General features: G+C 45.6%; 1 protein-coding gene across 1 annotated transcript in view; it reads right to left on the bottom strand.

The window, feature by feature from the left end:
- Positions 1–26,054, bottom strand: part of LOC143808314 (ceruloplasmin-like) — a 180,275-nt gene that overhangs the window by 91,662 nt on the left and 62,559 nt on the right. Inside the window, exons 4-7 of the mRNA XM_077290837.1 lie at positions 15,154–15,366; positions 14,856–15,026; positions 4,653–4,907; positions 4,052–4,223 (exon numbers count right to left, since the gene is read on the bottom strand). Of these exons, the coding sequence (XP_077146952.1) occupies positions 4,052–4,223; positions 4,653–4,907; positions 14,856–15,026; positions 15,154–15,366 (811 nt within the window). The remainder of the gene's footprint in view (positions 1–4,051; positions 4,224–4,652; positions 4,908–14,855; positions 15,027–15,153; positions 15,367–26,054) is intronic.

Below are 26,054 nucleotides of genomic sequence, written 5' to 3' on the forward strand. Positions count from 1 at the left end.
ATTGCAGCCAGCATGCAGCCAGCGGTTAAGGAAAGGGTGAATCAAACACCCGAAAACCCCGTCCCTATGGCTGAAAATTGTTCCCTCCAAATTCAGGTGACAGAGTCCCTTTAAGCAACGGGGACAGGCGTGGCTTCCTGTCACCCGCTGCTGCTCCACTGGCACAGGGCATGCCCCCTTGACTCAGGGGCCCCATAGCCACTGCCTGGGGGCCCTAGAGCAGTGAGGGCCTTAGGCAACTGCTGGCCAGTATGCCAGCAGGTGTCAGTGCCTGGGCCCACTGGAGACTCCTTCAGTTCTCCGGTGAGCCAGTACGACCCTGCCTGCATAGTAATTGGAGGACAGTATGGGTTCAGTTGACTTGCTTACTGAAGCTTATATTTGAGAGCCTGGTGGCATCAGGGGTGGAGCCGATCCTCATCCGCTTTTCCATTTAAGTAAACTTCTCTTGCATAACATTCAGGGAACTCTGCAGATCTTTCACTACTCTGATCAGAGCCTTTTCGTTCTTCTCGCGCCCAAGGGTTGAGACAGTCTTAAGTCCTAATAACTCAGGAAGCATACCTTTTTTCTTTGTTTCGGGCCACCGCCTCTGCCAATATTTGCTGAAAACTTAAGGCAGGATCCACTCTAACTCATTCACACAGGACCTGCCTCAGGGGAGTACTGTAGAGTCCCAGGCTAAATTGTTCTCGTAGGATCTGATCCACAGATCTTATGTCGCCTACACTGTTTGCCTCTTTTTTTGCACCTCTGCTAGTACTTCCTGTAGCGCCGTGGCATATTGGGAGACCCCCTGTAATATTATTGTAGGAACTCAAGGATTCTGATAGCATGGGGCAATGAACAGACAGAGACGGGTTTCTTTAGTGCAAATAGTGTATTTGTACAACAGCAGTAACACCCAAAACAATATACTGATAACCCACAGTGTCCTGGAATGAAACGAGTTCTTGAAATATATACAGTAAATCGTCAGAGTTCTTAAGGCAGAGTCCTCAGCAAGGTGAGCAAAAGGTGAGTGTGACAGGTGACGTGGTGCAGATCCAAACACTGTCGGTGCAGAAAGAGTTCAAATCCAGGTATGAAGTAAACACAGGGAAGTCCAGAACAAGTCCACAAGTTCAGCCCAGGTGTGGCATGAACACGTGTAAGTCCAGAAACTAGTTCACAAGTTGATCCCAGATTCGGCATAAACACAGGTAAGTTCAGAAACAGGTTCACATAAGTATTTTACTGGTGTTGTTTCCAACAGCTCCTACCGGGGGGAGTAAATGAAGGATTACGTAGCAACTCACAGTCCAGAAACAAGTCCAGAAACAAAGTTCCAAAAACACAGTTCTTACCAGGAGGAATGAACCAAGGGTTAAGTTCCAAGTCAGCAGACTAATGATAACATAGAGCGTGTAGCTTACATATGCAGGGAATGTCCAGAGCCAGAGGTAGAGACACACTCAGAACCAGCAGCTGAGCTGAAGGAGAACAGAATCAGCATACTCCATCAAAGAGGCTGACACCTGACCCGGGTTTTAAACAAACGAACAGGAAGTAGGGCAGACAAAAACAGCAAACTCCATCTTAACAAAGGGCAAAATCATTCACAAGGTGACTTAGAAAACCCGGAATACTGACACCCCTTCTTACTGCAGCCAGTAGAATAACTTTGCCTGGAGATGCTCCACACTAGCTGTATCTCCTCCAGAAATTTCACTCTTGTTCAAGTTGTTATGCAAAGCTTCTGGTTGCAGGAAGATGTTTCTGAGGGCCTCACCCTTCAGGGTAGCCAGAGCGATCTCCACTAGTGGCTCTGTGCTGACATTATAAATATTAGCAGCGCTCTGCAATGTGGTCACCCAGTCAGACAGTGGCATATTTTGGCGGTCAAATTTTTGGGTAGCACACTATACAACGTGCCCATGGTGAAAGCCCTTGCATGGGTTCCACAATTGCCTGCAGTAATCACATTAGCATTACCACCATTGCTTTTGGCCACCTCCATCTCTCTGACTGTACCCTGCTTGCAGCACCACTTGAAGAGGTGCCTGAACAACAACGCCAGGGAGGACTCAAATATGGTACAGTAGAAGAGGAGGCAGAAACAAAACACCAGCTGTATTGACAGACAAAGGACTTTATGCAGGAAAATAAGACTAACTGTTCTTGTAATTATAACAGCAATTATAGATACAAAGAGAGATAACTGGAATGGGTTACACAAGCTTCGTTCCAACTATGGCAATACAAAGTTCAATACAAACAGTATAAACAATTTCTACAAACTACTCTCTTCTAAATTCCTACCTGGCTTCTGATAAGCAGGCCACGCTGCTACAGCGCCCTAACTGGAGAAACGTGCTCTATACCCTAACACAGTTGAACACTGGTGTCACGCTCACAGTTCTGCATCGCTGAGGAAAAACTCTGATAGCTTCTGCTTGGTCCCGATGTAATGGAGCAGAGATTGCTGTGTTGCGCACTTCCTTCAGGTTAACGGTTCCATCTTCTTTCACGTCCAGACAAGTCTCATGACATGTTCAATACTGAGTCAATGGTACCACTGTGCTGCTTTCTCTTTCCTGGTTAGAGGTGTTTGGGGAAATCCAGCTCAACTGTGCTATGTGACCCTTTCCTTCTGACACGGTCCTGCTAGCCAATACTGCAATAGCCTGGCCCTATCTTCTCCCTTAAAGCCACAAATTAGTTTAACAGTATCTCAGTCTTCAAACACCCTTATGTTTCTATCTTCCTGACATAGGCACGAGTCTCTCACTGTCACCACTTCTGGATCAGACACTTCCTGCTTCTTGCTCAAACCAACACTCAGAAATCTTAACCTTGTCTCTTAAAGTCACAGTGTTATTCAGTTCTTGGCAGGGGTTGATCCCTACTCTCACTTGCCTAGAGTGAGTGTTATTTGAATTGAATCCCTGACCCTGCATGTCACTGACACTGAAAGAGCTCGGCAAATGCACACACAGTGTCATCCCTCCCTCCTGCCTTTATCAGCAACCCACCTATTAGAGGGGATGAAAACACACCTGCACTGACATTGTGCAAAGTCACATCAGTGTTTATGAGGAAACTGCTGCTCCAGCTATGCTATAAGGTAACATTGGGATATAGTGAAGATGCAATATCTTCACTAGTCAGGTGAAGGAGGAGAATGCATTCAACATGCTTACCAATGCCTCCTCTGGTATGCAACAGAATGCTGAGGATTATGGGAAAGCCTGCCATCACTACTTGAAGTACAAGGAGGTAACGAGAAAAACAAGCAAGGGGCGGCGCTATTACAAAACTAATTTATAAAATCGCTGTTGAGGTAATCTTTTTTAACATATTTTAAATTCACAAGTCATTTAAAGAGGCTGTCCACTACTCAGAGAATCCCTTCTCAATTCTGTGACGTGAGCCCTGCAACCAATCAGATGCCACTAATGGGCTGATTCACCCTTGCTTCTTTCAAATGAAACTGACATCTGTAAGAAGTGAGAGTTGCTACTGCGCTCTGACTTCCTCCGGATTTAAGTTTCATCCAAAAGAAGTGAGAGTGAAATAGCTTACTACACAAGCTGTTTGGCCTCAGGGCTCAGGTGACATAACGATGTCACTCAAGCTACAGGAGAAATGACGCCAACATCAATGGAATGATGCTGGCATTGGAAGCGAGTCCCGGCAGTTATTATTTAACAAGGGGGAATATAGCAATTGAGAAGGGTATGTCAGAGTAGTGGAAAATCATTTTAATTGTACTTGTTCTAATTTATTTAATGTATAAATATTTATGGGATAACTCCTATAATTAGGTCATTGTCAATTAGTAGTTCCTTCCTGATATATTATTTAGTGTACATTACTACGATGTTAAACGCAAACACATTTGTTGCTAGAACTGGCTATTAACACAAAGTTGTAAAAATTATTTCCTTCACTTGTGCCTTAGCCTTGGTTATAATTACACTGACCAAAAAGAGAAGGCTCGTTGGCACTTATCTGTTACCCAACCCCTGGGCACATGTTCTACCATCACCAATAATGAGACTCATCTTACCTTTCAGGATCATCTAGCTTTTGTCCAGTGAACTGATTGACAGATTTTGGTCCATAGTTCCAAATGATTTCTTCAGCAGCTATATAATAATGTCTTATCATTGACGAAAACTTGCATGGAGTTTTAGAATGTTTTGGGCAGTTCTTCACTTCATAAATTGCCTGCATGCCACCTACAAAAAACAATTAATGTTAAGCTTGTTCAGATGTCATTTTTCAAAATGGAGACATGCTTTTTATTTATCTGATTTGTGGGATAAAATCTTAAATTTAAGTGAATAGTTTGTTATAAAAACAAACAAAAAAAAACTTGAATGCCTTCCATGTCTCATCCAAGTAATTGCCATGTTTTACTGTTTGATGGTTGGATTTTTTTTGCATCTTGAGAACTGATGCCAGACTGGTGGGAAAAAAAGTCAGGGGGACCAAAGATGGATTAAAATAGGATTTATCATACTGAGTTGAAACAATCCATTTTTTTTCTAGTACAAGTAAATAAACCCTGACATCTTGATAAGGTCCTTCATGGTACATAATTATTATTTCACAGGGCATATAGCGAGATAGCTTTGTGCTGTTGCCAAGCATTTGACATGACTAACCTTCCAAGTGGTCATTAACTTGACAGCTGAGCAGCCATTTCCCACGGTTCTTGGTCTCCATTGTACCTTCGACCATTGTAGCTGGGAAGAGACTAACAGTGTCCACACGATGCCGCTGATGTGTTAACACCTGACCATGGAAGAATGCTGAATGAATATCTACCTCATTGCCCATACCGAACATGAACCACTTCACCTCCGTGTTCTCACACATGGACAGGCCTGGGAGGTTCCCGTACATGTATCCATTGATAGCTATAATACAGGAAGAAATGATGTAAGTGTACAGTGGAAACCACAACTTTCTGTGGAGTAATCACAAAGTCTTGTCTTTAATATCTATATAAATGTGCCAGTACTCCTCCTGATAGGCTAATGGAATTTTAATCATTTTATATTTTTGTCTGTTACATATACGCATTAAAGATTGTCCAGCATGGAAAGTAATGAGAATTTGCAAATCACTTTATTTGGGGACTTGTCTTCATTCCTGAAAAAAGAAAAATGTATGTAATTGGCTTCGAAACTCCTGCTTTTCCCCAGTCTATTTGCCTGCCTTTAGCTGCATTGATATCAGAACATACGTGTCCTCTCTAAGGTCATGTTCACACGTTCACTATTTTACATCAGTATTTGTAAGCCAAAACCAGGAGTAGGTGAAAAATGCAAAAGTGGTGACGTGTTTCTATTATACAGTACTTTTCCTCAAATAGAATAGAAGGGTCCCCACGCAGTTTTTTAAAATTATTTAAATAAATAATTTAAAAAGACGGCGTGAGGTCCCATCCATTTTTGACAACCAGCCTTGCTAAAGCTGACAGCTGGGGGATGGTACTTTCAGGCTGGTAAGGGGCCATTGATATTGACCACCCAGCCTAGAAATAGCAGCCTGCAGCTGCCCCGAAAAGGCACATCTATTAGATGCGCCAATTCTGGCTCTTTGTCCGGCTCTTCCCACTTGCCCAGTAGCGATGGCAAGTGAAGTTCATATTTGCCACCTTTGCATTGTCTGGTGACATCAAGCCCACGGCTTAGTAATGAAGAGGTGTCTATAAGACACCTATCTATTACTAATCCTATAGTTGTTTGGTAATTAAAGAAACAGACAGAATTTCTATTTTTAGAAAAAACAGTTTCCCATTTTTATTTAAAAATAACAAACACAGTTAGGCCATGTGCACACGTTCAGGATTGTTAGCGTTTTTTTCGCGTTTTTTTCGCTATAAAAACGTGATAAAAACGCGAAAAAAACGCTAACATATGCCTCCTATTATTTACAAGGTATTCCGCATTTTTTGTGCAAATGTTGCGATTTTTTCCGCGAAAAAATCGCATAGCGGAAAAAAAAGCAACATGTTCATTAAAAATGCGGAATTGCGGGGATTCCGCACACCTAGGGGTCCATTGATCTGCTTACTTCCCGCACGGGGCTGTGCCCACGAGGCGGGAAGTAAGCAGATTATGTGCGGTTGGTACCCAGGGTGGAGGAGAGGAAACTCTCCTCCACGCACTGGGCACCATATAATTGGTAAAAAAATAAGAAATAAAATAAAAAACAGTCCTATACTCACCCTCGATGTCCGGCGCTGTGTTCCCGCCTCTGTGCTGCACGCTGGCTGGTTCCTGTAGCTGGTGTGCGCTGAAGGACCTCGCCGAATGACGTCACTGTCCTGTGATTGGTCGTGAGCGGTCATGTGACCGCTCACGTGACCGGACCGTGACGTCACGGAAGGTCCTGTGCGCACACGCCAGCTAGAGAAAGAGGAACGGACGCCGCTGAGGAGATGTCTGGGTGAGTATAAGCATTTTTTTATTTTTTTTATTATTTTTAACATTCTATCTTTTACTATAGATGCTGCATAAGCAGCATCTATAGTAAAAAGTTGGTCACACTTGTCAAACGCTATGTTTGACAAGTGTGACCAACCTGTCAGTCAGTTTTCCAAGCGATGCTACAGATCGCTTGGAAAACTTTAGCATTCTGCAAGCTAATTACGCTTGCAGAATGCTAAAAAAACGCGAAAAAAACGGAAAAAAAACGCAAAAAAAAAAATGCGGATTTCTTGCAGAAAATTTCAGGTTTTCTTCAGGAATTTTCTGCAAGAAATCCGCAACGTGTGCACATACCCTTATACTCACCTAACGCCAGATTCCACTGAATCCCTCATTTCCTGTAATAAAACTAAAATAAAAAAACAACAATAGCCCTCACCTACCTGATGTTCTGTCCCATGCCGTAATCCATGCCTGGGGGATAAATAGTTTTCAACCTGGATGGTGCCAAGATGTGACCGTCCAGGCTGAGAACCACTGGTGAATGAGCTGTGCGAGCACAGCATCATTGACCAGCGGTGACTTCATCAAGGTTACCACCAGTCACTGAGGTTGCATTCCCATCAGGGGTGAACTGCGGTGACCTCAGCACCATGGGAAAAAAATCAGTGATGGTTACCGCAAAAGTGGCATCAGAAACAGGATTCTAGTTGATCAAAAACTGTAGATACTGATATTTCAGCTAAGGGGCACTGCACTAAGGGAAATTAAAGCTAACCTGTCACCAGGTTTGGCTGAAATATAAGATACGACCACCGTCTTTCAGGGCTTATCTACAGCATTCTATAATACTGTAGATAAGCCCCCGATCTCACCTGAAAGATAAGAAAAATTAGTTTTATTATACTCACCCCGGGGCAGTCCAGTCCGATGGGTGTCGCAGGTCCTGGTCCGACTCCTCCCATCTTCTCATGATCGCTGCCCTCCTGCTTTCTTCGGCTTCCGGCATTGTGCTCCTGCTGTTGAGGGCAGAGGAAAGTACTGCAGTGCGCAGCACCTGCGCCTGCGCACTGCAGTACTTTGCTCTGCCCTTAACAGGCAGGTCGGATCGGGGGCTTATCTACAGGATTGTAGAATGCTGTACTGTAGATAAGCCCTGCAAGGTGGTGGCCGTATCTTATATTCTCCAAACCTGGTGACAGGTTCCCTTTAAATCTTGGCTTCCTAGTGCACAGAAAACTCCTGAACAGATATTAGACAGGTTAAGAGCTACATTTGAAACAAGAACCATGTCAGAGTCAAATATGTGATTCTTTGGGAAAAGACAGCAGTCCCATAAATCTTTAAGAGATTTTGCCCTCAATTACAGAAAGCCTGGCGTGCCCTTAATCAAGCAGATCCCTCTGAAGCTACTAATACTGATCAAATTTTAAAGGAACAATTTATCAAAGGAGTAATGTCTGATACTTCCAAATTACAGATAAGAATACTGACAGTACAACATCCTGATAGTGATCTTCTGGATTTTAAAGAGTCTGCCAAAAAAGTATTGAGCCCGGACACACCATCCAGACCTGTACCAATCCACGCAGAACTTGTTGATTTATCTCAAAGTCCAAGGGTTGCATATAAAGAGTTGAAAGACCAAGAACGTTCTGTGTCTGCCCATGCCAAATGTGTTGTTACTTGGTGCACTCCCCAGCAGGTACAAGACCCTACTGAAAAATTTGTGGTCAGGTTGCAGAACTAAACAAAAGCCTTGCAATCCTATGAAAAGAGGTATAAGAGTTGAATCACCAACCCAGTCAAGAGGACCTTCCTTCCTTTATTCAGAATGTGCCACCCTCTAGCCCAGTGTTCCCCAACTCCAGTCCTCAAGAGCCACCAACAGGTCATGTTTTCAGGATTTCCTTAGTATTTCACAGGTGATGGAATTATTGCCTGTGAAGGTGATGCAATTATCACCTAGGCAATACTAAGGAAATCTTGAAAACATGACCTGTTGGTGGCTCTTGAGGACTGCAGTTGGGGAACACTGCTCTAGTCCCTGGAACAACTACTACAGGGCAAGTAGGAGACCTACCGAGTCCTGACATATTTGATTCCCGATTTGCTGCAGATGCAATCGTAGTGGCCACATAGAAAGAGAATGCCAGCCTTTAAACAAGAATTTCCTGAGGCCAAGGACCAACACTCGGGAGAAGAATGCATAGGTCCAGAACATCGTGACTTGTGCCTGAAATATGTCAGCTATCACCCCATCATTCCAATCACAATAGATAGTATCCCCTTTCCAGCACTACTTTACACTGGCTCCAAAGTTACCACCATCCAGCTACCAAAATATAAACATTACTGGAAACAGACCAGCTAGCAAAACTAGCAGCTAGCATGAAGTTTGCTATCTTTGGTCTTTGGGAGCGGTAAGAGAAAGTGCCGTGATGTACTAGTCCTGCTGCTGTGTCACTTTCTGGGACATGCATGAAGTCCGTTATCTCTGATCATGGGAGCAATGAAGGTGCCATGGTGCACAGATCCTGTTGTTGGGTACCGAGGGATCACAGGGTATCATGCTGGTCCAGGAGGTGAGTGCTTGCTGTCCAGCGTAGGTAAGACGATCAAAGTGCAGCAGAGCAGTGAACTTTATGCATCTTCTACACAGTCACTTAAGAGCAGGTAACAGCATTTGACAAAACTGAGTCTAAGAACACATGCAGTGTTCGAAACGTGTTCAGTTCCTTTTTTCTTGCTACCCTTCTTTTTGCCACATTGGCTATCATCACTAGGTCGCAACAGAAAAATGCCTGTTTTAATGGATATAATAAAAAATTTTGATTGTATCTGCTGAAGCTGGATCTTTTTCCACACACATGCATCTTGCCTCAACGTCTGGTAGCGACGTGATCGTGCTTCTCCCCACCGCGTCTGCTGGGAACCTACTAAGGGTAAGCTGAAAACAACTTTATTTTTTCATGGAACAAAGAGTCCTGCTGCATCCCATTGAAACTCACCATCCTTTGGAGATTGTTGCTCTTGACCATGTCAAACTGCAACCCAGCTGTACTGGATAACTCTATGTTTCCACCAGTTTCTACCCCTGTTGCATCAGAAGCGGATTCCACAGCTTCCACCACACTGCTTATTTGGCTTCATACTGTCTTCAATTTACTATGCCAGCTCATCCGTCTCCATTAGAGAATACTAATGTAACTCCTATAGTAGATTATCGGGATGTGTGTTCTATGGTGGAGGAGTCGGGAGCATCATCCACCTATGAAGAGACAGTACCTGCTCTGTGGGAGATCTGAATGAGCAGACAGGTGACAGTTACCCGCTCATTACCAAGAATAGTTGGTCGCTGCCTTTTTCAACAAGGAGAGTCTTTGTGCCATGCCCTCAGATGCAGGGCCGGTCTCCGCTGTGCAGGGAGACCTGCGACTATCATACAGCTCCACTACTGATCACACTGTGGCTCCAAACTATCCGCGGCTACCTTTGTCTCTGCAAGCCTCTTTGTTACGATGGTGACCCCAAGTTGTACAAAGGATTTCTCAACCAATGCTTGTTGCATTTTCGTCTATTGCCACTGCATTACCCAACTAACATGTCCAAGGTGGCTTTCCTTGCTTCTCACCTGGAGGGAGAGGTGTTAGCCTGGTTCAACCCCCTAATGGAGTGGAATGATCCCATTGTGTCTGATCTGCAGATATTCATGGACAAGTTCCGCAATATATTTGATGAGCCTGGTCGTGCCACATCTGTCATGGAATCTCTCTTCCATTTGCAACAGAGCTCTCTCTCTGTCGGTCAGTATGCCATCCATTTCCGCACCCTGGCTTCGGAGCTCCAGTGGGCCAATGAGCCTCTAGTCGGAGCCTTCCGGTGAAGGTTATCTGGAAGAATCAGGGATGAATTGGCAGGCAGGGATCTACCCAAGGCACTGGATGATCTCATATCCCTTGCCATTCGGATTGACTTGTGTCTTCAGCAGCGCTCCATAGAGAAGATTCTTGAGAAGCAATTTCCTCATCCAGCATCTTCTTCACTGAAACCTCGGTTTCCGCCTTGTCCCACTCCAGTCTCTGAGGATGCACCCATGGAGTTTGACTGCGTAAATGTGAAGAGGAATCAGCAGGAGGAGATTTCCACTAGGAATCCATATCGTTATGGTGGACGCTCAGCTCCCGGTCAATGCAGTGGAACTGAGAGGCTGGAAGAACTCTCCTGCTTAGGACAGGTAAGGGAGGCCTCCCTAGGTGAGAATGATTCCTCTCCTCCACTAACTATATCCATACAGGTGATCTTCGGAAAGGTGCGGTTCTCCGAGATGACCTATCTGGACTCTGGGTCTGGTGGAAATTTTATCCAGCAAGCTGTGGCCAGGTGGTTTGGGATCCTAATCGTTCCTCTGCAGTGGTCCCAGAATACCCCTGAAAGATCCCATTCTTGGTATCACTGAGGAGGTGGGGCTTCAAATTGGAGCACTCCACAGGGAGAAGATTACTTTCTATGTGTTACCGAATCTTTCTCCGTTTCTACTAGGTCTTCCATGGCTGAACCTCCATGAACCAGTCCTGGATTGGATGTCTGGGGATATGCTCCAATGGGGTCAGTCCTGTCACGATCACTGCCTCAAACCAATATGGCCTGGTTCTATCCTGCGGCCTCCTGCAGCTTTACCCGGGTTACCTTCTGCATACTGGTCCTTCGCAGATGTGTTTGACAAGAAGGAAGCCGAGACTCTTCCCCCTCACAGGCCTTACGATTGTCCCATTGATCTAATCCCTGGATCAACTCTGCCTTGAGGTAGGATCTACCCTCTTTCTCCCACTGAGACTCAAGCCATGACCGATTACATCAAGGAGAATTTGGCTTGAGTGTTAATCCAGAAGTCCTCCTCTCCAGCTGGAGCTGGGTTTTTCTTCATCAAGAAGATGGGTCTCTTCGCCCGTGCATCAACTACCGTGGTCTCAACATAATAACTGTAAAGAACAGATACCCTCTTCCCTTAATTCCAGAGCTCTTTGATCGTGTTCAAGGTTCCAGGATTTTCACCAAGTTGGATCTTCATGGGGCTTACAACCTCATCAGGATACGATCTGGGGATGAGTGGAAAACCACCTTCAGCACGCGAGATGGTCACTACGAATATCGGGTGATGCCTTTCAGGTTAAGCAATGCACCCGCCATCTTCCAGGAGTTTGTCAATGACGTATTCCGTGACCTGCTCTATGTTTGTGTGGTGGTGTATCTGGATGACATCCTGGTCTTTTCTCCTGATTTACCATCCCACAGGAGATATGTTCGTCTTGTTCTTCAACGATTTAGGGAGAATCGTCTCTATGCGAAGTTTGAGAAATGTCTGTTTGAACAGAGGTCTTTACCCTTTCTTGGCTATATCATTTCCATACAGGTCTTGAGATGGATCCAGAGAAGGCCTCCTCCGTGCTTAAGTGGCCCCGACCTGAGGGAATCAAGGCCATTCAGTGGTTCCTGGGATTCGCCAATTACTATCGGCAATTCATCCCCATTTCTCCTTTTTGTTAAGACCACTCACCGCCTTGACATGTAAAGGTGCCAAACCTTTACCACCTGTGGTGCACACAGAGATGAGGTAATGACAAGCATAGGAAGAAGACAGTCCGTTGAGGTACAAGGCCAGGTGACCTGAAGATCACAACCTGGCTTCACCGAACATCTCCATGGAGCCATGTGACTAGTGGGTCCCATTCTTGGCTTTCACAAACATATCCATGGAGATCAGGTGACCAGTGAGTCCAAATCCTGACTACCCCAAACATATCCATGGTTCAGCGATGGCCAATGGAGCAGATCTGTATTCTTTCAGCCAGAGCCATGGTTCCCTAAGCTGACATTCTGTCTTGGCTGCTGTCCTGTAGAGTCTCTAGTTCTCTTTGCTGACTGGATTTCTGGAGTTATATTCTTTTTATAGAGAAAAGGAGGGGATTCAGTCTGGCACACCAGACCCGTAAGATAAAATCAAAAACTTTATTCTGGCATGCCATGTTTAAAAACATAAGAACACCTGATGCATTTCTGGCAGGATGAAAGCGCCCTTAGTCATAGGATACAATGAAGAAAATGGCCTGGTAACATATAGCAAGGTAAAACCAATCACAGCAGTGTTGATAATTACATTAATATGCTCAAGGTATGTACCAAATGGACCTAACAAAGCTGCAGCGCAAAACAAAATTAATAGATGTTCTGCCCATTAATGTGCGGCAAGTTAATTCACACTTAGTACCAGTTGTCACCATTAGAGGTCATTAGGTAGACATTTATCCTGCTATTCCTGTATTCAGGAAAATTTCGCTTTAAGCCCTGTGTTCTGACTAGAACTGCCCCCCCGGTTTCCCGGGCAAGAGTAGCCATTTTTCCCCGGACCTTGAGTCTTACACACGTGTTCCTGGCTCTCTCTTCCTGCAGATCATTGCTCTTGATAAGCGTATTCCGGTGAGGCACAAATGTACTTACATGTGTGTGCTATGTAAGAATCTGTATATGCAGCCACCGTGCAATGTACTGTGTAGTTAGGTATATTGTGCAATGTATCCTGCACTTTATTATAATGCCTTTGCACTGCTTACAGATAGATTGCATTTCTGTATAGAGCAGAAAAGTGTTGCAGCATGTATTTGCCTTAGATAGATATTATAACTGCATTCCTGTGTTGTAATGTTAATGTGCAGGCTCTATAATGTGAGTTACTGATATAATTGCACTCTGTACATGCTTTTGTCTCTGTTATCTGCCAGTACTGATACACTGTTTATTCCCTTTGTATTGTTTACCCATTATCGTCCACTGTTCGTCTTTTCAATAAATATAGACTTAAGAATCCACACAGTCTGTTTACTGGGAAGTGGATGAGGGTTAGACGTATGCTGAAATCCACACAGCACCATATGTGGAGGAAGGCAGAACAACAGATATAAAATAAATCATTTCTGGAGATCATACCTTTCACATACTTTGTATCGTATCAAGTTTGAGGATCCAAAATACTTCTCTTATGGTCAATTGTTTGTGTCTGTCACCCCCCCCCCCCCACCAATCATATTATACACCTTTACAAAACCGTAGAACGCAAATTGTGAAGTATCACCCTTATGAATATTGACAAAATGTTTGGGGGCTCCAGAATAAGAGACATTGTTATTACTGATACTCGACAAGTGTTCTGTTATCCTTTATTTCAATTTTCGGATAGTACACCCAATATACTGTAGTTTGCATGGCAGGCAGCAGATGAAATATACTACATGTTGGGTATCGCAGTTGATAAATGATGCAATCTTGGACAAAGCCAGTAGATGACTGGATGAATTTAGTCTTGTCAAATGCATACGTGCAGACATTGCATATCTGCTGTCTGCACACTTGTAAAAACCTGTAGTGGACAACCAGGTTCTGGTGGACTGTGATTGTCAGATGAGACTGGGGGATAAAGAATTGCCGAAAGTGAAACCCCTCCTGACCATATACTTGCAGCCAAGCCATTGTTGGTGATGTCCGGCAGAATGTCGTCTTGATTAGTAACAGGTAAATATTTTTTTAATGATTGTCTTGATTTGGCTGAATTGTGGTCTATACGGTGTTGAAAAGGTGATTACAGAATTGGTATCTGTTGATGGGGAAATAGGTGTATCATGAAAGAAAATAAATCTCGGTTTGTTCAAAACCTTATTAAATGCATGTTTGATGTTGTGATTTTTATACACCCTGTCCCTTAAACATTTAGCTATGATTTTACTTTCATGAAGAAAAGCATCATCATTAGAACAAATACGTCTGGCTCTATTGAAGTCACCATACGGAATGGCCTGTATGGTGTGATGAGGATAAGATGATGAGAACACTAATTACCTGCTTTTTTTAATACTTTCTTGCCCCTTTATCATTTGTAAAGAGGCTGTTCTTATCAAGTTAACACTGTTTCTTCATGATTGGGGATTAGTTGCACAAACCACCATCACCACCATAGTCCTGTACATAAAGAGGCAGCTATTGTGCAAATCATCATTCGCCAGTCGCCACATTACCCATTATGACGTGCGCAGATTTGGGATTCCCCATCAGCCCTATGTCCAGGAGGCAGTTTCAAATAGTCTGATATGCATCTGGCATAGCGACAAACTATCTCCCTTTTTCTTTTATATATTGCGGAACTTTGTTTTCGTGTAATTGGGGAGGGAGGGAGAATAATTGTGACAGAAAGCTTGGTCACCATGAGACACATAGACCGCCAGAAGCATAACCCTCTGCCACACACCACATGAGATTGCCCCAGAAATAGATCTGCACATATCAGCCAATATTGACATATGGTAAACATACCATGATGGCATATAGCAGACTTACAATTATAGCCTATTGTAGACTTACAATAACGTATGGTAGACTTACAATGCATTTTGTTGCTTTCTTGAAAATCTTCATCTTCTTTATTAACAGAGCCAGGATCAGTACCATAAGTATTGATATTTTCATCCAGATACCAGCTAAGATTTTCATCAATCACAGCGAACATCAGAATGAACTCATTGTTCTGGTTCTTCCTTTTTTCTTCTATTTTACCTAAGAATAAAATGTTATCATTGGTGGAAAGTCTAGATTTTTAAATATTCTAAAAAAAGGAAGATATGAAGGATATGTTAAAAGGTAATTGCTGAATTAAGCAGCAAAAGCTATATCCTTTGCTCACCTTTCTTACAAATAATTAAAGGTCCAACAAGTCCTGAGAAAACATCTCTTGGACCATCGATGTGGGAGTGATAAATCCTGGTCACACAGTCTTCATCTGTAGCAATTGGACCTTGATCCTTAACAACATCCCATTTGTATGTGTATGATTCCCCAGGCTTCACAGCATCGTCTTTTTTCTGTGATTCTGAGGTATTATCCGGGTATAATGCTCCTGTAGATAAAATGCATTTTCAATTAGAAATGTACAATTATACTTAACATTCGTCCATTGTATGATTATTCTATTGCTACAACAGTGACTAGAAAAGCATCTACAAACATTCAATGGCTAAGGGTACTGTCACACTCTGCAACTTTCCAACGATCACGACCAGCGATACGACCTGGCCGTGATCGTTGGAAAGTCGTTGTGTGGTCGCTGGGGAGCTGTCACACAGACCACTCTCCAGCGACCAACGATGCCGAAGTCCCCGGGTAACCAGGGTAAACATCGGGTTACTAAGCGCAGGGCCGCGCTTAGTAACCTGATGTTTACCCTGGTTACCATCGTAAAATTAAAAAAAAAAAAACAGTACATACTCACATTCCGGTGTCCGTCAGGTCCCTCGCCATCTGCTTCCCGCACTGACTGAGTGCCGCCATAAAGTGAAAGCACAGCACAGCGGTGACGTCACCGCTGTGCTCTGCTCTTACTTTACGGCCAGCAGTCAGTCAAAGCGGGAAGCAGACTGCGAGGGACCTGACGGACACCGGAATGTGAGTATGTACTGTTTTTTTTTTTTTTATTTTACGATGGTAACCAGGGTAAACATCGGGTTACTAAGCGCGGCCCTAAGCGAACGCATCGTTGGATCGGTGTCACACACACCGATCCAACGATGACAGCGGGAAATCCAGCGACGAAAGAAAGTTCCAAACGATCTGCTACGACGTACGATTCTCAGCAGGGTCCCTGATCGCTGCTGCGTGTCAGACACAGCGATATCGTATGGATATCGCTGGAACGTCACGGATCGTACCGTCGTAGCGACAAAAGTGCCACTGTGAGACAGTACCCTAAAGCAGAATAAGATTCTACTTATCAGGTACCTGATAAGCGCAAGTTTGATAAGTACAAGTCTGTTTTCAACACACTTGAACCAAAGTCTCTGAAAAATTTGTACTTAAAAGGTTGTCGGGATCAGGAGGCTATGAACAGTTGAAGGACTGACTAAACTTTATCTGTATGTCATTATCTTCAACGCATTGCAAAATTATTATTTTTTCATATACTTCATTCCCTTATTAGACTTCCTTGTCTTCAAAACACTATATTACAGTGCAGCTTTGCTCAGTTTATGCTTCTTTAGAAGCTTCTTTCAACTGCTCCTCAGCAAAGCTACACGACTATATTCAAATGTGCTGTGTCAGGAATTCCACTATATATGGGAGTGGGAGGATAAGGCAGGAATGTCCTGTACACAGACACAGAATGCTTCAATGCAGTGTATTGTAAGGCAGCGGCTTTCACGACAGTGCGGTAAAGAGGCAGTGACTCAGGTTAGTCCACATGAAATGTCTTAAATTTGGCAACTTACAAAAATAACCTTTATCCTCCGGTTCGCAGTCGGATCGTCCATAACAGTCCATATCAACTCTGCTGCCAGTGGGCGACTGCCCTGCCATATCACTCATGGGTGCATCAATAGCCTGTGTTCAGTCTCACACAGACCTGTCCTGCACAGAGCCTCCTGCTCTTGTGCTTGCAAACAAAACACTGACCCACCCAAACCTCAACTGAAAGTTAAAATGGGAATACTGGACATGGGCCACTCCCAAAACTCAGAGTGCAGGGAGAGACCCACCCCACAACCATCCTGCAGATCTCTCCAAAAATAAAAGCCCATGTCAGGTTTTCTTAAATCTGACTTGGTCAAATAGTTTGACCAAATCCACTCTTACTTTAATTTTGCATTGTAACCATAGCTATGTGTGTAATTACAATGCACTCCAGTGGGTTTAGTATGCTTTTATGTGCATCATGGGGGACACATAACAACCCTCGTACATGATTCCCCTCAGTGCCTCACAGTCAGGGCTGATCTTGGGGGAAGGCAGACTAGGCAGCTGCCTAGGGCCCCGACTGCCCCAGGGGTCCCCAGCCAAAGGTGCCGAAGGTGGAGGGGGGCCCCTGCAGGCAGGGGCATACTGCTCATAGCGGCAGAGTATGCAGCCGCTATTAGGCCACTCAGTCAAAATTGCGGGTGGGAGTGAAAGGTCCCCGGTGTCATGCAGCATCTTGCCCCTCTCACTTCCTTCCACAATCATGCCACTATCCAGAGCCGGGGAGACAGCAGCGCGCTGAGTGTAGGAGTTTAAAAAGGGAACTTGTCATGCAGGGATAGATGCTGGCCAATGAATGCTTTCCCCACCAGAGTGATGAGTGTCCTCCTGCATGGGGCATCCCAATGGTGAGTACTCACCTGTAGTCAGGGGGCCCCGGCAGCACAGCACTCAGGGGACAACAGTGAAGAAGAGCAAGACTTACAGTGTTTCTTCTGCTCCCTCCACTGTTCTATTCCCAGCAGCATCTCAGAGAAGAGGTCGGAGCAGGAGACTCACTGCACGGGACAGCACAGCAACAGCAGGGGGCTGATATTACTGTACTCCTCTCTGCTCTGTGTCCCCATCCCCCACATAAATTACTGCTATCAAACCAACCTGGGCTTCCATAACACCTCTGCAGTGCCACAGGCTGATCGCCACCATGCCACACAGCATTGATGCAGTAATTGATGCAAAAGGAGCCCCGACCAAGTACTGAGTGCATTTACTGAACATACATTTCAGTACGCCAACATTTCGGATTTTAAAATCATTTTTCAAGCTGGTGTTATAAAGTATTCTAATTTACTGAGATAATAACTTTTGGGTTTTCATTGGCTGTAAGCCATAATCATCAACATAAACAGAAATAAACACTTGAAATAGATCACTCTGTTTGTAATGACTCGATATAATATATGAGTTTCACTTTTTGCATTGAACAACTGAAATAATTTAACTTTTTGATAATATTCTAATTTAGTGAGAAGCACTTGTACTCTCCTATGGTTTCCACCTATCTCTCTGAACACATTGTAGGTGTCCCTTTTGTTTGTGAGGGTGTGATCAGTAAACGCTGCGGGTTGGACGCAATGTCCAACCTGCAGCGGCCAGCATAGTGGATGGGATTTCAAGAAATCTCACGTTCTCTATGCATCCAGAGACGCCCACAGCTCACCCGTGCAGACGGACACGTGGCGCGTCTCTCCAGACCGCAGTATGTCAATTTCTCTTGCGGAGACGAACATGTGCTGTGTCCAAAGCCCTGCTGGTTCCGGATCGTCTGCACGTACCCTAACAGGTTGCCCTGAAGCGAACTCTCTAAGCACTGAACAACTCCCTCCTACATGCGGATTCTTGAATTTTTTTCTGCAATTGTAATTTGCTTATAATATGGCCTTTATAACTCTAGTGGTCCCAGGCTATAGATGAGTGTGCACTAAAATGCTCGGGTGCTCGTTGCTCGGGTCAGGCAAATTTTGTGAACATTTTTCCCAGCAATGTGCGCTCCTGAAGGAAGAAGATGAAACTCTGTGTTCTGATTCAAGAATGATTTTTATTTCAAACTAAAATGCCTGGATGCATGACATTATACCTGAGGAAGACGCTAAGAAGTCGAAACCGGTTGTGTTTTAGTTTGAAATAAAAATCATTCTTGAATCAGAACTAGTGTTGAGCGATACCGTCCGATACTTGAAAGTATCGGTATCGGAAAGTATCGGCCGATACCGGCAAAGTATCGGATCCAATCCGATACCGATACCCGATACCAATACAAGTCAATGGGACTCAAGTATCGGACGGTATTCCTGATGGTTCCCAGGGTCTGAAGGAGAGGAAACTCTCCTTCAGGCCCTGGGAACCATATTAATGTGTAAAAGAAAGAATTAAAATAAAAAATATTGCTATACTCACCTCTCCGAGGGAACCGGCAGCGTTGTTTGCTTAAAATTCGCGCTTTTCTTTCCTTACGTGAAGTCCCGGCGTTGTGATTGGTTGCGTCGCAGTCACATGGGCGACGCAACCAATCACAAGCCGTGACGTCACGGGAGGCTGGACAAGCGCTCATTTTAAAATGAGCGCTTGTCCAGCCTCCCGTGACGTCCCGGCTTGTGATTGGTTGCATCGTGGTCAACCAATCACAAGCCGGGAGGCTGGACACGCGCGCATTTTAAAATGAGCGCTTGTCCAGCCTCCCGGCTTGTGATTGGTTGACCGCGATGCAACCAATCACAAGCCGGGACGTCACGGGAGGCTGGACAAGCGCTCATTTTAAAATGCGCGCGTGTCCAGCCTCCCGGCTTGTGATTGGTTGACTGCGATGCAACCAATCACAAGCCGGGACGTCACGGGAGGCTGGACAAGCGCTCATTTTAAAATGCGCGCGTGTCCAGCCTCCCGGCTTGTGATTGGTTGACCGCGATGCAACCAATCACAAGCCGGGACGTCACGGGAGGCTGGACAAGCGCTCATTTTAAAATGCGCGCGTGTCCAGCCTCCCGGCTTGTGATTGGTTGACCGCGATGCAACCAATCACAAGCCGGGACGTCACGGGAGGCTGGACAAGCGCTCATTTTAAAATGCGCGCATGTCCAGCTTCCCGGCTTGTGATTGGTTGACCGCGATGCAACCAATCACAAGCCGGGACGTCACGGGAGGCTGGACAAGCGCTCATTTTAAAATGCGCACGTGTCCAGCCTCCCGTGACGTCACGGCTTGTGATTGGTTGCGTCGCCCATGTGACTGCGACGCAACCAATCACAAGCCGGGACTTCACGTAAAGGAAAGAAAAGCGCGAATTTTAAACAAAGAACGCTGCCGCTTCCCTCGGTAAGGTGCAGGCTGCGTTGGAGAGGTGAGTATAGCAATATTTTTTATTTTAATTCTCTCTTTTACACATTTTTACATTAATGTTGTTTCGATACCGATACCCGATACCACAAAAGTATCGGATCTCGGTATCGGAATTCCGATACCCGCAAGTATCGGCCGATACCCGATACTTGCGGTATCGGAATGCTCAACACTAATCAGAACACAGAGTTCCATCATCGTCCTTTAGGAGAGCACATTACTGGGAAAAATGTTCACAAAGTATTATCGCCTATGAAAGCACTGTTCAGTGCTCTCATTAGTTCCCAGATCTCTGCAGCAAACTGAATGGAAAGAGGAATGGAGTGATCCATGAATTGGATCTATACGCATTATCAAAAGACACCAAAAAGGTGAGTGAATTCACACTGAATATATACCTTTGGTAACGAACTACTACACTTAGAAGCCTGCGTTTCCAATTTTCTCTCCCTACAATCCCCTCTTAGGTCGAGCACATTGGCATGCTCGGGTGCTCGACCTGAACAATGAGCCCAATGTAAGTCTATGGGAAACTCGAGCATTTTCCCGTCACTCTTCCCCCCCCCCCGGGCGGTCTGCAGAAGGACTAGAAATTGCGGAAATCGATGGGAACAGTGCTCAAATAACATGGGAACAGCATGGGGAAGACCCCTGGAAGCATTTCTGACTCCCTGGTCACTGCTGTGAACAAGGCTGTCAGAGTCTTACGCCACTTTTAAAGACTCACAATAAAACATACAAAAACGAAACCAAAATGGATTTTCTTGAGAAATATGTTAAGGAACATCCTTTGCAGGGTAATGACTTGTATATAAGGCAAAATAAGTAACCAAAAACAAAAATGCTCATTCACACCTTGGGCTATGTTCACACGTAGCATTTTTGATGTGTTTTTGAACTTTAGCATTGCTTTCAACCAAGACAAATACATTCACTGGGAAAAGTAATTTTAACATTTTACAACCTTATCTGGCCATATGGTGTGTGACACATCATCAGACTCATCCTGTTTCATTTATGAAGTAGGGACTCTGAAAGTCACAAAGCATATTTTTATAAAGCCATCAGGCGGCCTTTACTATTCTAAAAGGGCCAGCAGTCAGCCCTCACTATTCTTAGAGAGCCATCAGCCAGCTATGCTTTGTTGTTCCCATTATTAAACAGTGGGTCTCCTATACTGTTATTGCATATGCAGTGAGTGGCAGGGCAGCCCAAAATTTGGAAGCACCTCAATACCGCTTTGAAGAGACGTACAGGAGGGCATACTGAACAAAATGTTCCTATTATTAGGAAGTGGATATCCCATACTGTTTGCCTATGCAGTGAATGCAAGGGCTGTCAAAAATTTGTAGGCACTCCAATGCCCCTTTGAAGAGACGTAGAGGAGGGCCTAATGAAAATTTTTTCCCATTATTAGGAAGTGCGTCTCCCATGGTGTTTGCCTATGCAGTGAATGCAAGGGATGCCAAAAATTTGGAGGCACTCCAAAGCCCCGTGGAAGAAACATGGAGGCAGGCCTCATAAAAAAAATGTTCTCATTAGAAAGGAGAGGGTCTCCTATACTTGTAATGCCCATGCACTAAGTGTATAGGCTGACAAACATTTACCCCTGGGGGGTATACATGAACATACGGTACAACAATTTTTTTTACAGGCATCATAAATATCCTTTAAAAAAATTATGTGGGTGTTGCAAAACGGACTACGGTCACCCTGGTGATATGGTGGTGGAGGATGAGGAGAAGGAGGCGGACAACAGCAAATAGCCAAAATCAGGAAGATTATACCCATCTGTGGGTGTGAAGAGGTGCATGGGAATAGAACTCCCTAAAAAAGACACTGGATTTGAGCTTATGTTACGCTGCTATCATTTGGTGGTGTTGAGAAGTCTGGCCCAATCGAGCCCTTATTCATTTTTATAAGAGTCAGCACGTCAGCATTTTCAGTTGACTGCCGGATGCGCTTATCAGTTATAATTCCACCAGCGGCGCTAAAACCCCGTTCTGACAAAACGCTAGTGGCAAGGCAGGCCAGGAACTCCAAGACGTAGAGAGCCAGTTCATGCCATGTGTCCAGCTTGAATACCCAATAATTATAAGGCACAGAGGAATCACGGAGGACTTTGGTACGGTCAGCAAGGTACTCCCTCAGAATCTTCCCAAACTTTACGCTCCTTGTGAGAGTACCCCCGCCTCAGGGCCTGTACGATGGGAGGGTCTAAGAAAACTCTCCCAGAACTTTGACAGTGTTCCCCTGCCTCTGCTGGATTGGAGTTGTGTCTCTCTCACCTGTACTCCTTGGTTGTCCAACGAACTGTGACCTCTGCCGCCAGCATTTTCAGATGGGAATTTTTGTAATAATTCCACAACAAGGGCCTTCTGGTCCTACCCCATTTTAGTCCGCCTCAGGAATAAGAGATGGAAAGTTCTCCTTGTAGCGTGGGTCAAGAAGTTTCACCAACTATTAATGATTGTCACCCAAAATTTTGAGGACGTGAGGGTCACGGGAAAGGCAGCATAGCATAAACTCAGCCATGCGTGCCAGACTAACAGGCAAGACTTGCGTGTCCTCACCAAGAGGATGACTGACCATGCTCTCTTCCTCCTTCCTGTCTTCAGGCCATCCACGCTGAACAGATGGTATGACAGTTGTGCAGGTAGTACCCGCCTATAGCGCATGAAACTAGCTCCTGTTCTTCCTCCTCATTGTCACCCAATCCATGTAGGGGTGAGATGAGGCTGGGATGTGTGTAATCAACCTGTATGGTTCCTTGCTCCCTCTCGTCATGCTCCGCCTGTAAGGCTGCCGTCACACTATCTGTATTCGGTCAGTATTTTACATCAGTATTCGTAAGCCAAAACCAGGAGTGGAACAATTAGAGGAAAAGTATAATAGAAACATATGCACCACTTCTGCATTTATCACCCACTCCTGGTTTTGGCTTACAAATACTGATGTAAAATACTGACTAAATACTGATAGTGTGATGGCAGCCTAATGCATCCTCTTTGATTGTGAGCAGAGAGCATTTCAGAACACAGAGAAGCGGGATGGTGATGCTAATTATGGCGTGATCACAATTCACCATCTTGGTGGAGTCCTCAAAGTTTTGGAGGATGGTTCATATGTCTGACATCGATGTCAACTCGTGAGGTCTTATGTGTGGAGTCTGAACTGAATACCGACAGCCTTGTTGATGCTGGTAGTCAAAAACTGCCCTCTTCTGCTCACAAATCCTTTCCAACATATGCAGTGTAAAGTTCCAATGCGTGGGGACATCACACACCAGTCAGTAAGCTGGAAGCTGCAAACACTGCTGAAGCATGGCAAGGGCGGCAGAAGCTGTAGCTGACTTTCTAATATGGGCACACATGCGGTGTACTTTGACTAGCAGATCCGGCAGCTCTGGGTAGGTTTTGAGAAACCACTGAACCACCATGTGCTTAGGGCCAGGCATGGAGTGTATGTGAGCTCTCCTCGCCTCAGAGCCACCACCAGGTTCCACCCATTATCACACACGGCCATGCTTGGCTGTAGGTTCAGCGGTGTCAGTCACAGATCTGCCTGCTCTTTCAGAGCTGTCCACAACTCTTCAGCATTGTGCGGTGTGTCACCTAAGCATATTAGCTTCAGCACAGCCTGTTGCCGTTTGGCTGAGGCAGTGCTGCAGTGCTTCTAGCTTCTGACTGATGTGGTCATTTCGGAGATGGAGGCTGAAGAGGAGGATGAGGTGCAGAAGCTGTAGACTGTGGGGGCAACCCTGATTGGCCTAGGACCCACAATCCTCGGCGTTGGGAGGGCGTGTTCCATCTCAAGGTCCGACTGGGTCCTGGCTTCCACTATGTTAACCCAGTGTGCCGTCAGCGAGATGTACCATCCCTGCCCTAAAGCACTTGTCCACATGTCCGTGGTTAGGTGGACTTTCCCAGTAACTGCATTGTTGAGGGCACGGCTAATGTTGTGGGACACGTGCTTGTGTAATGGGGGGACGGCATACCGGCAGAAATAGTGGTGGCTGAGGACAGAGTACCTAGGGACGGCCGCCGCCATCAGGTTGCCGAAAGCTTTCGTCTCCATGAGCCTAAAAGGCAACATTTCGAGCGCAAGCAGTTGTGAAATGTGTGAATTTAGTAGTGTGGCCTGTGTGGCGTTGGCTGCGTATTTGTGCTTGCGTTCCAAGGACTGGGGCATGGACAACTGAACGCTGTGCTGGGACAAGGACGTGGACGTGCTTGCTGATGGGACAAACTACAGTTTTAAATAGCACGCCTGTAGGTAACTATTTTTAACAGGAAACCGGTGTCAATAACTCTGCTAAGACACTGCAACAAAATTTAAATGGAGGACAGAAATGGCAGAATTTTGAGCGCAATTATATGTGATCCGTGTGATGGACAAACTACAGTTTTAAATAGATGGATTTTTAGTGCTGTAATATGGAAAGGATCTGGCTGTATTCTGCAGTGCCAACAGGCAAATGGAGCAGAAAAACGGTGTTCTCTGGATTGCTTTTAAGCAAATAATCAACGTTAAGATCCAAAAACATAATTATTCCTGGACCCTGATACCTGGGGCTATGTCTATAAATATCTGAAAAAGCAGCAGCAACAGCAGACAGAACTGAAATGGACCCTCTTGCTATACGCACTGCAGTCTGCCACATACACTGCCTGCCTGCCTGCCTAGTACTGATATCTATGCAGCTGGATTAGTCCTCAGACTCAGAAGGACTGTTAGTTGAGATGGATATGTGTAGAATATATTGTGGTATACCTACACTAACTAAGAAACAAGCAAATCTCTCTCTACACTGCCTGATTCCGGAGTAGACTGTGATGAGCATGGCGGTGCCAGGTCTGATATAGTGGGCTTGACACTGCAATGCTCTGTTCTAGGTGGTCATGAAGCAAGGTGCAGTGAGCACTGTGTGAACAGTCTGGGAAAGGCATTGAGTTAGACAACAATTTGGTTAGTGTAATTGGCAGTGTGCAGCACTGTCATTATGTATCTGTTCTGGTAGAGAGCAGTGAGGACATCGAAGGTAGAAGATGCGACGCACCGCGCCTGCGCAGTCTGGACCAGAGTGACGCAGCCGAACTTACTTATCCCCCCCCCCCAATATACCCGCCATGGGGGCTCCACACACCCGTGTATCCCCCATAATATAGCAGCCATGGGGGCTCCACACACACCTGTATCCCCCATAATATGCCGGCCATGGGGGCTCTGTGCTCTGCAGCTCCAGTCAGGGTAGCTGTAGAGCCCAGCGGAGCTCCAGGACCTTCAATGATGTCACCACCAGCATGTGACCAGTGACGCGAGTGGGCAGAGTCGGCCCTCGCTGTGCTGGCTGCAGGGGTGCTGTATCTATTATAGCCAGCGCCACACTCAGGCAGTAAGTACAGCCGCCCGCACTCAGCACAGCCACGCTCAGCTGACCGCACTCAGCACAGCCACGCACAGCCGGCCGCACTCAGCACAGCCACGCACAGCCGCCCGCACTCAGCACAGCCGCCCGCACTCAGCACAGCCGCCCGCACTCAGCACAGCCGCCCGCACTCAGCACAGCCACGCACAGCCGCCCGCACTCAGCACAGCCGCCCGCACTCAGCACAGCCGCCCGCACTCAGGACAGCCGCCCGCACTCAGGACAGCCGCCCGCACTCAGGACAGCCGCCCGCACTCAGCACAGCCGCCCGCACTCAGCACAGCCGCACTCGGGCAGTAGAGCCGGAGAGAGAAAGATGGGAGCAACATATGGCAGAATGGAAACAGTAACAGGCAGAATGGGAGCAGCACATTACAACAGAATGGGGGCACAGGATGGGAGCAGCACATGACAGAATGGGGGCGCAGGATGGGAACAGCACATGACAGAATGGTTGCGCACGATGGGAGCAGCACATGACAGAATGGGGGTGCAGGATGGGAGCAGCACATGATAGAATGGGGGCGCACACA

Source organism: Ranitomeya variabilis, chromosome 2 (genome assembly GCF_051348905.1).
Source record: "Ranitomeya variabilis isolate aRanVar5 chromosome 2, aRanVar5.hap1, whole genome shotgun sequence".
NCBI lineage: Eukaryota > Metazoa > Chordata > Amphibia > Anura > Dendrobatidae > Ranitomeya > Ranitomeya variabilis.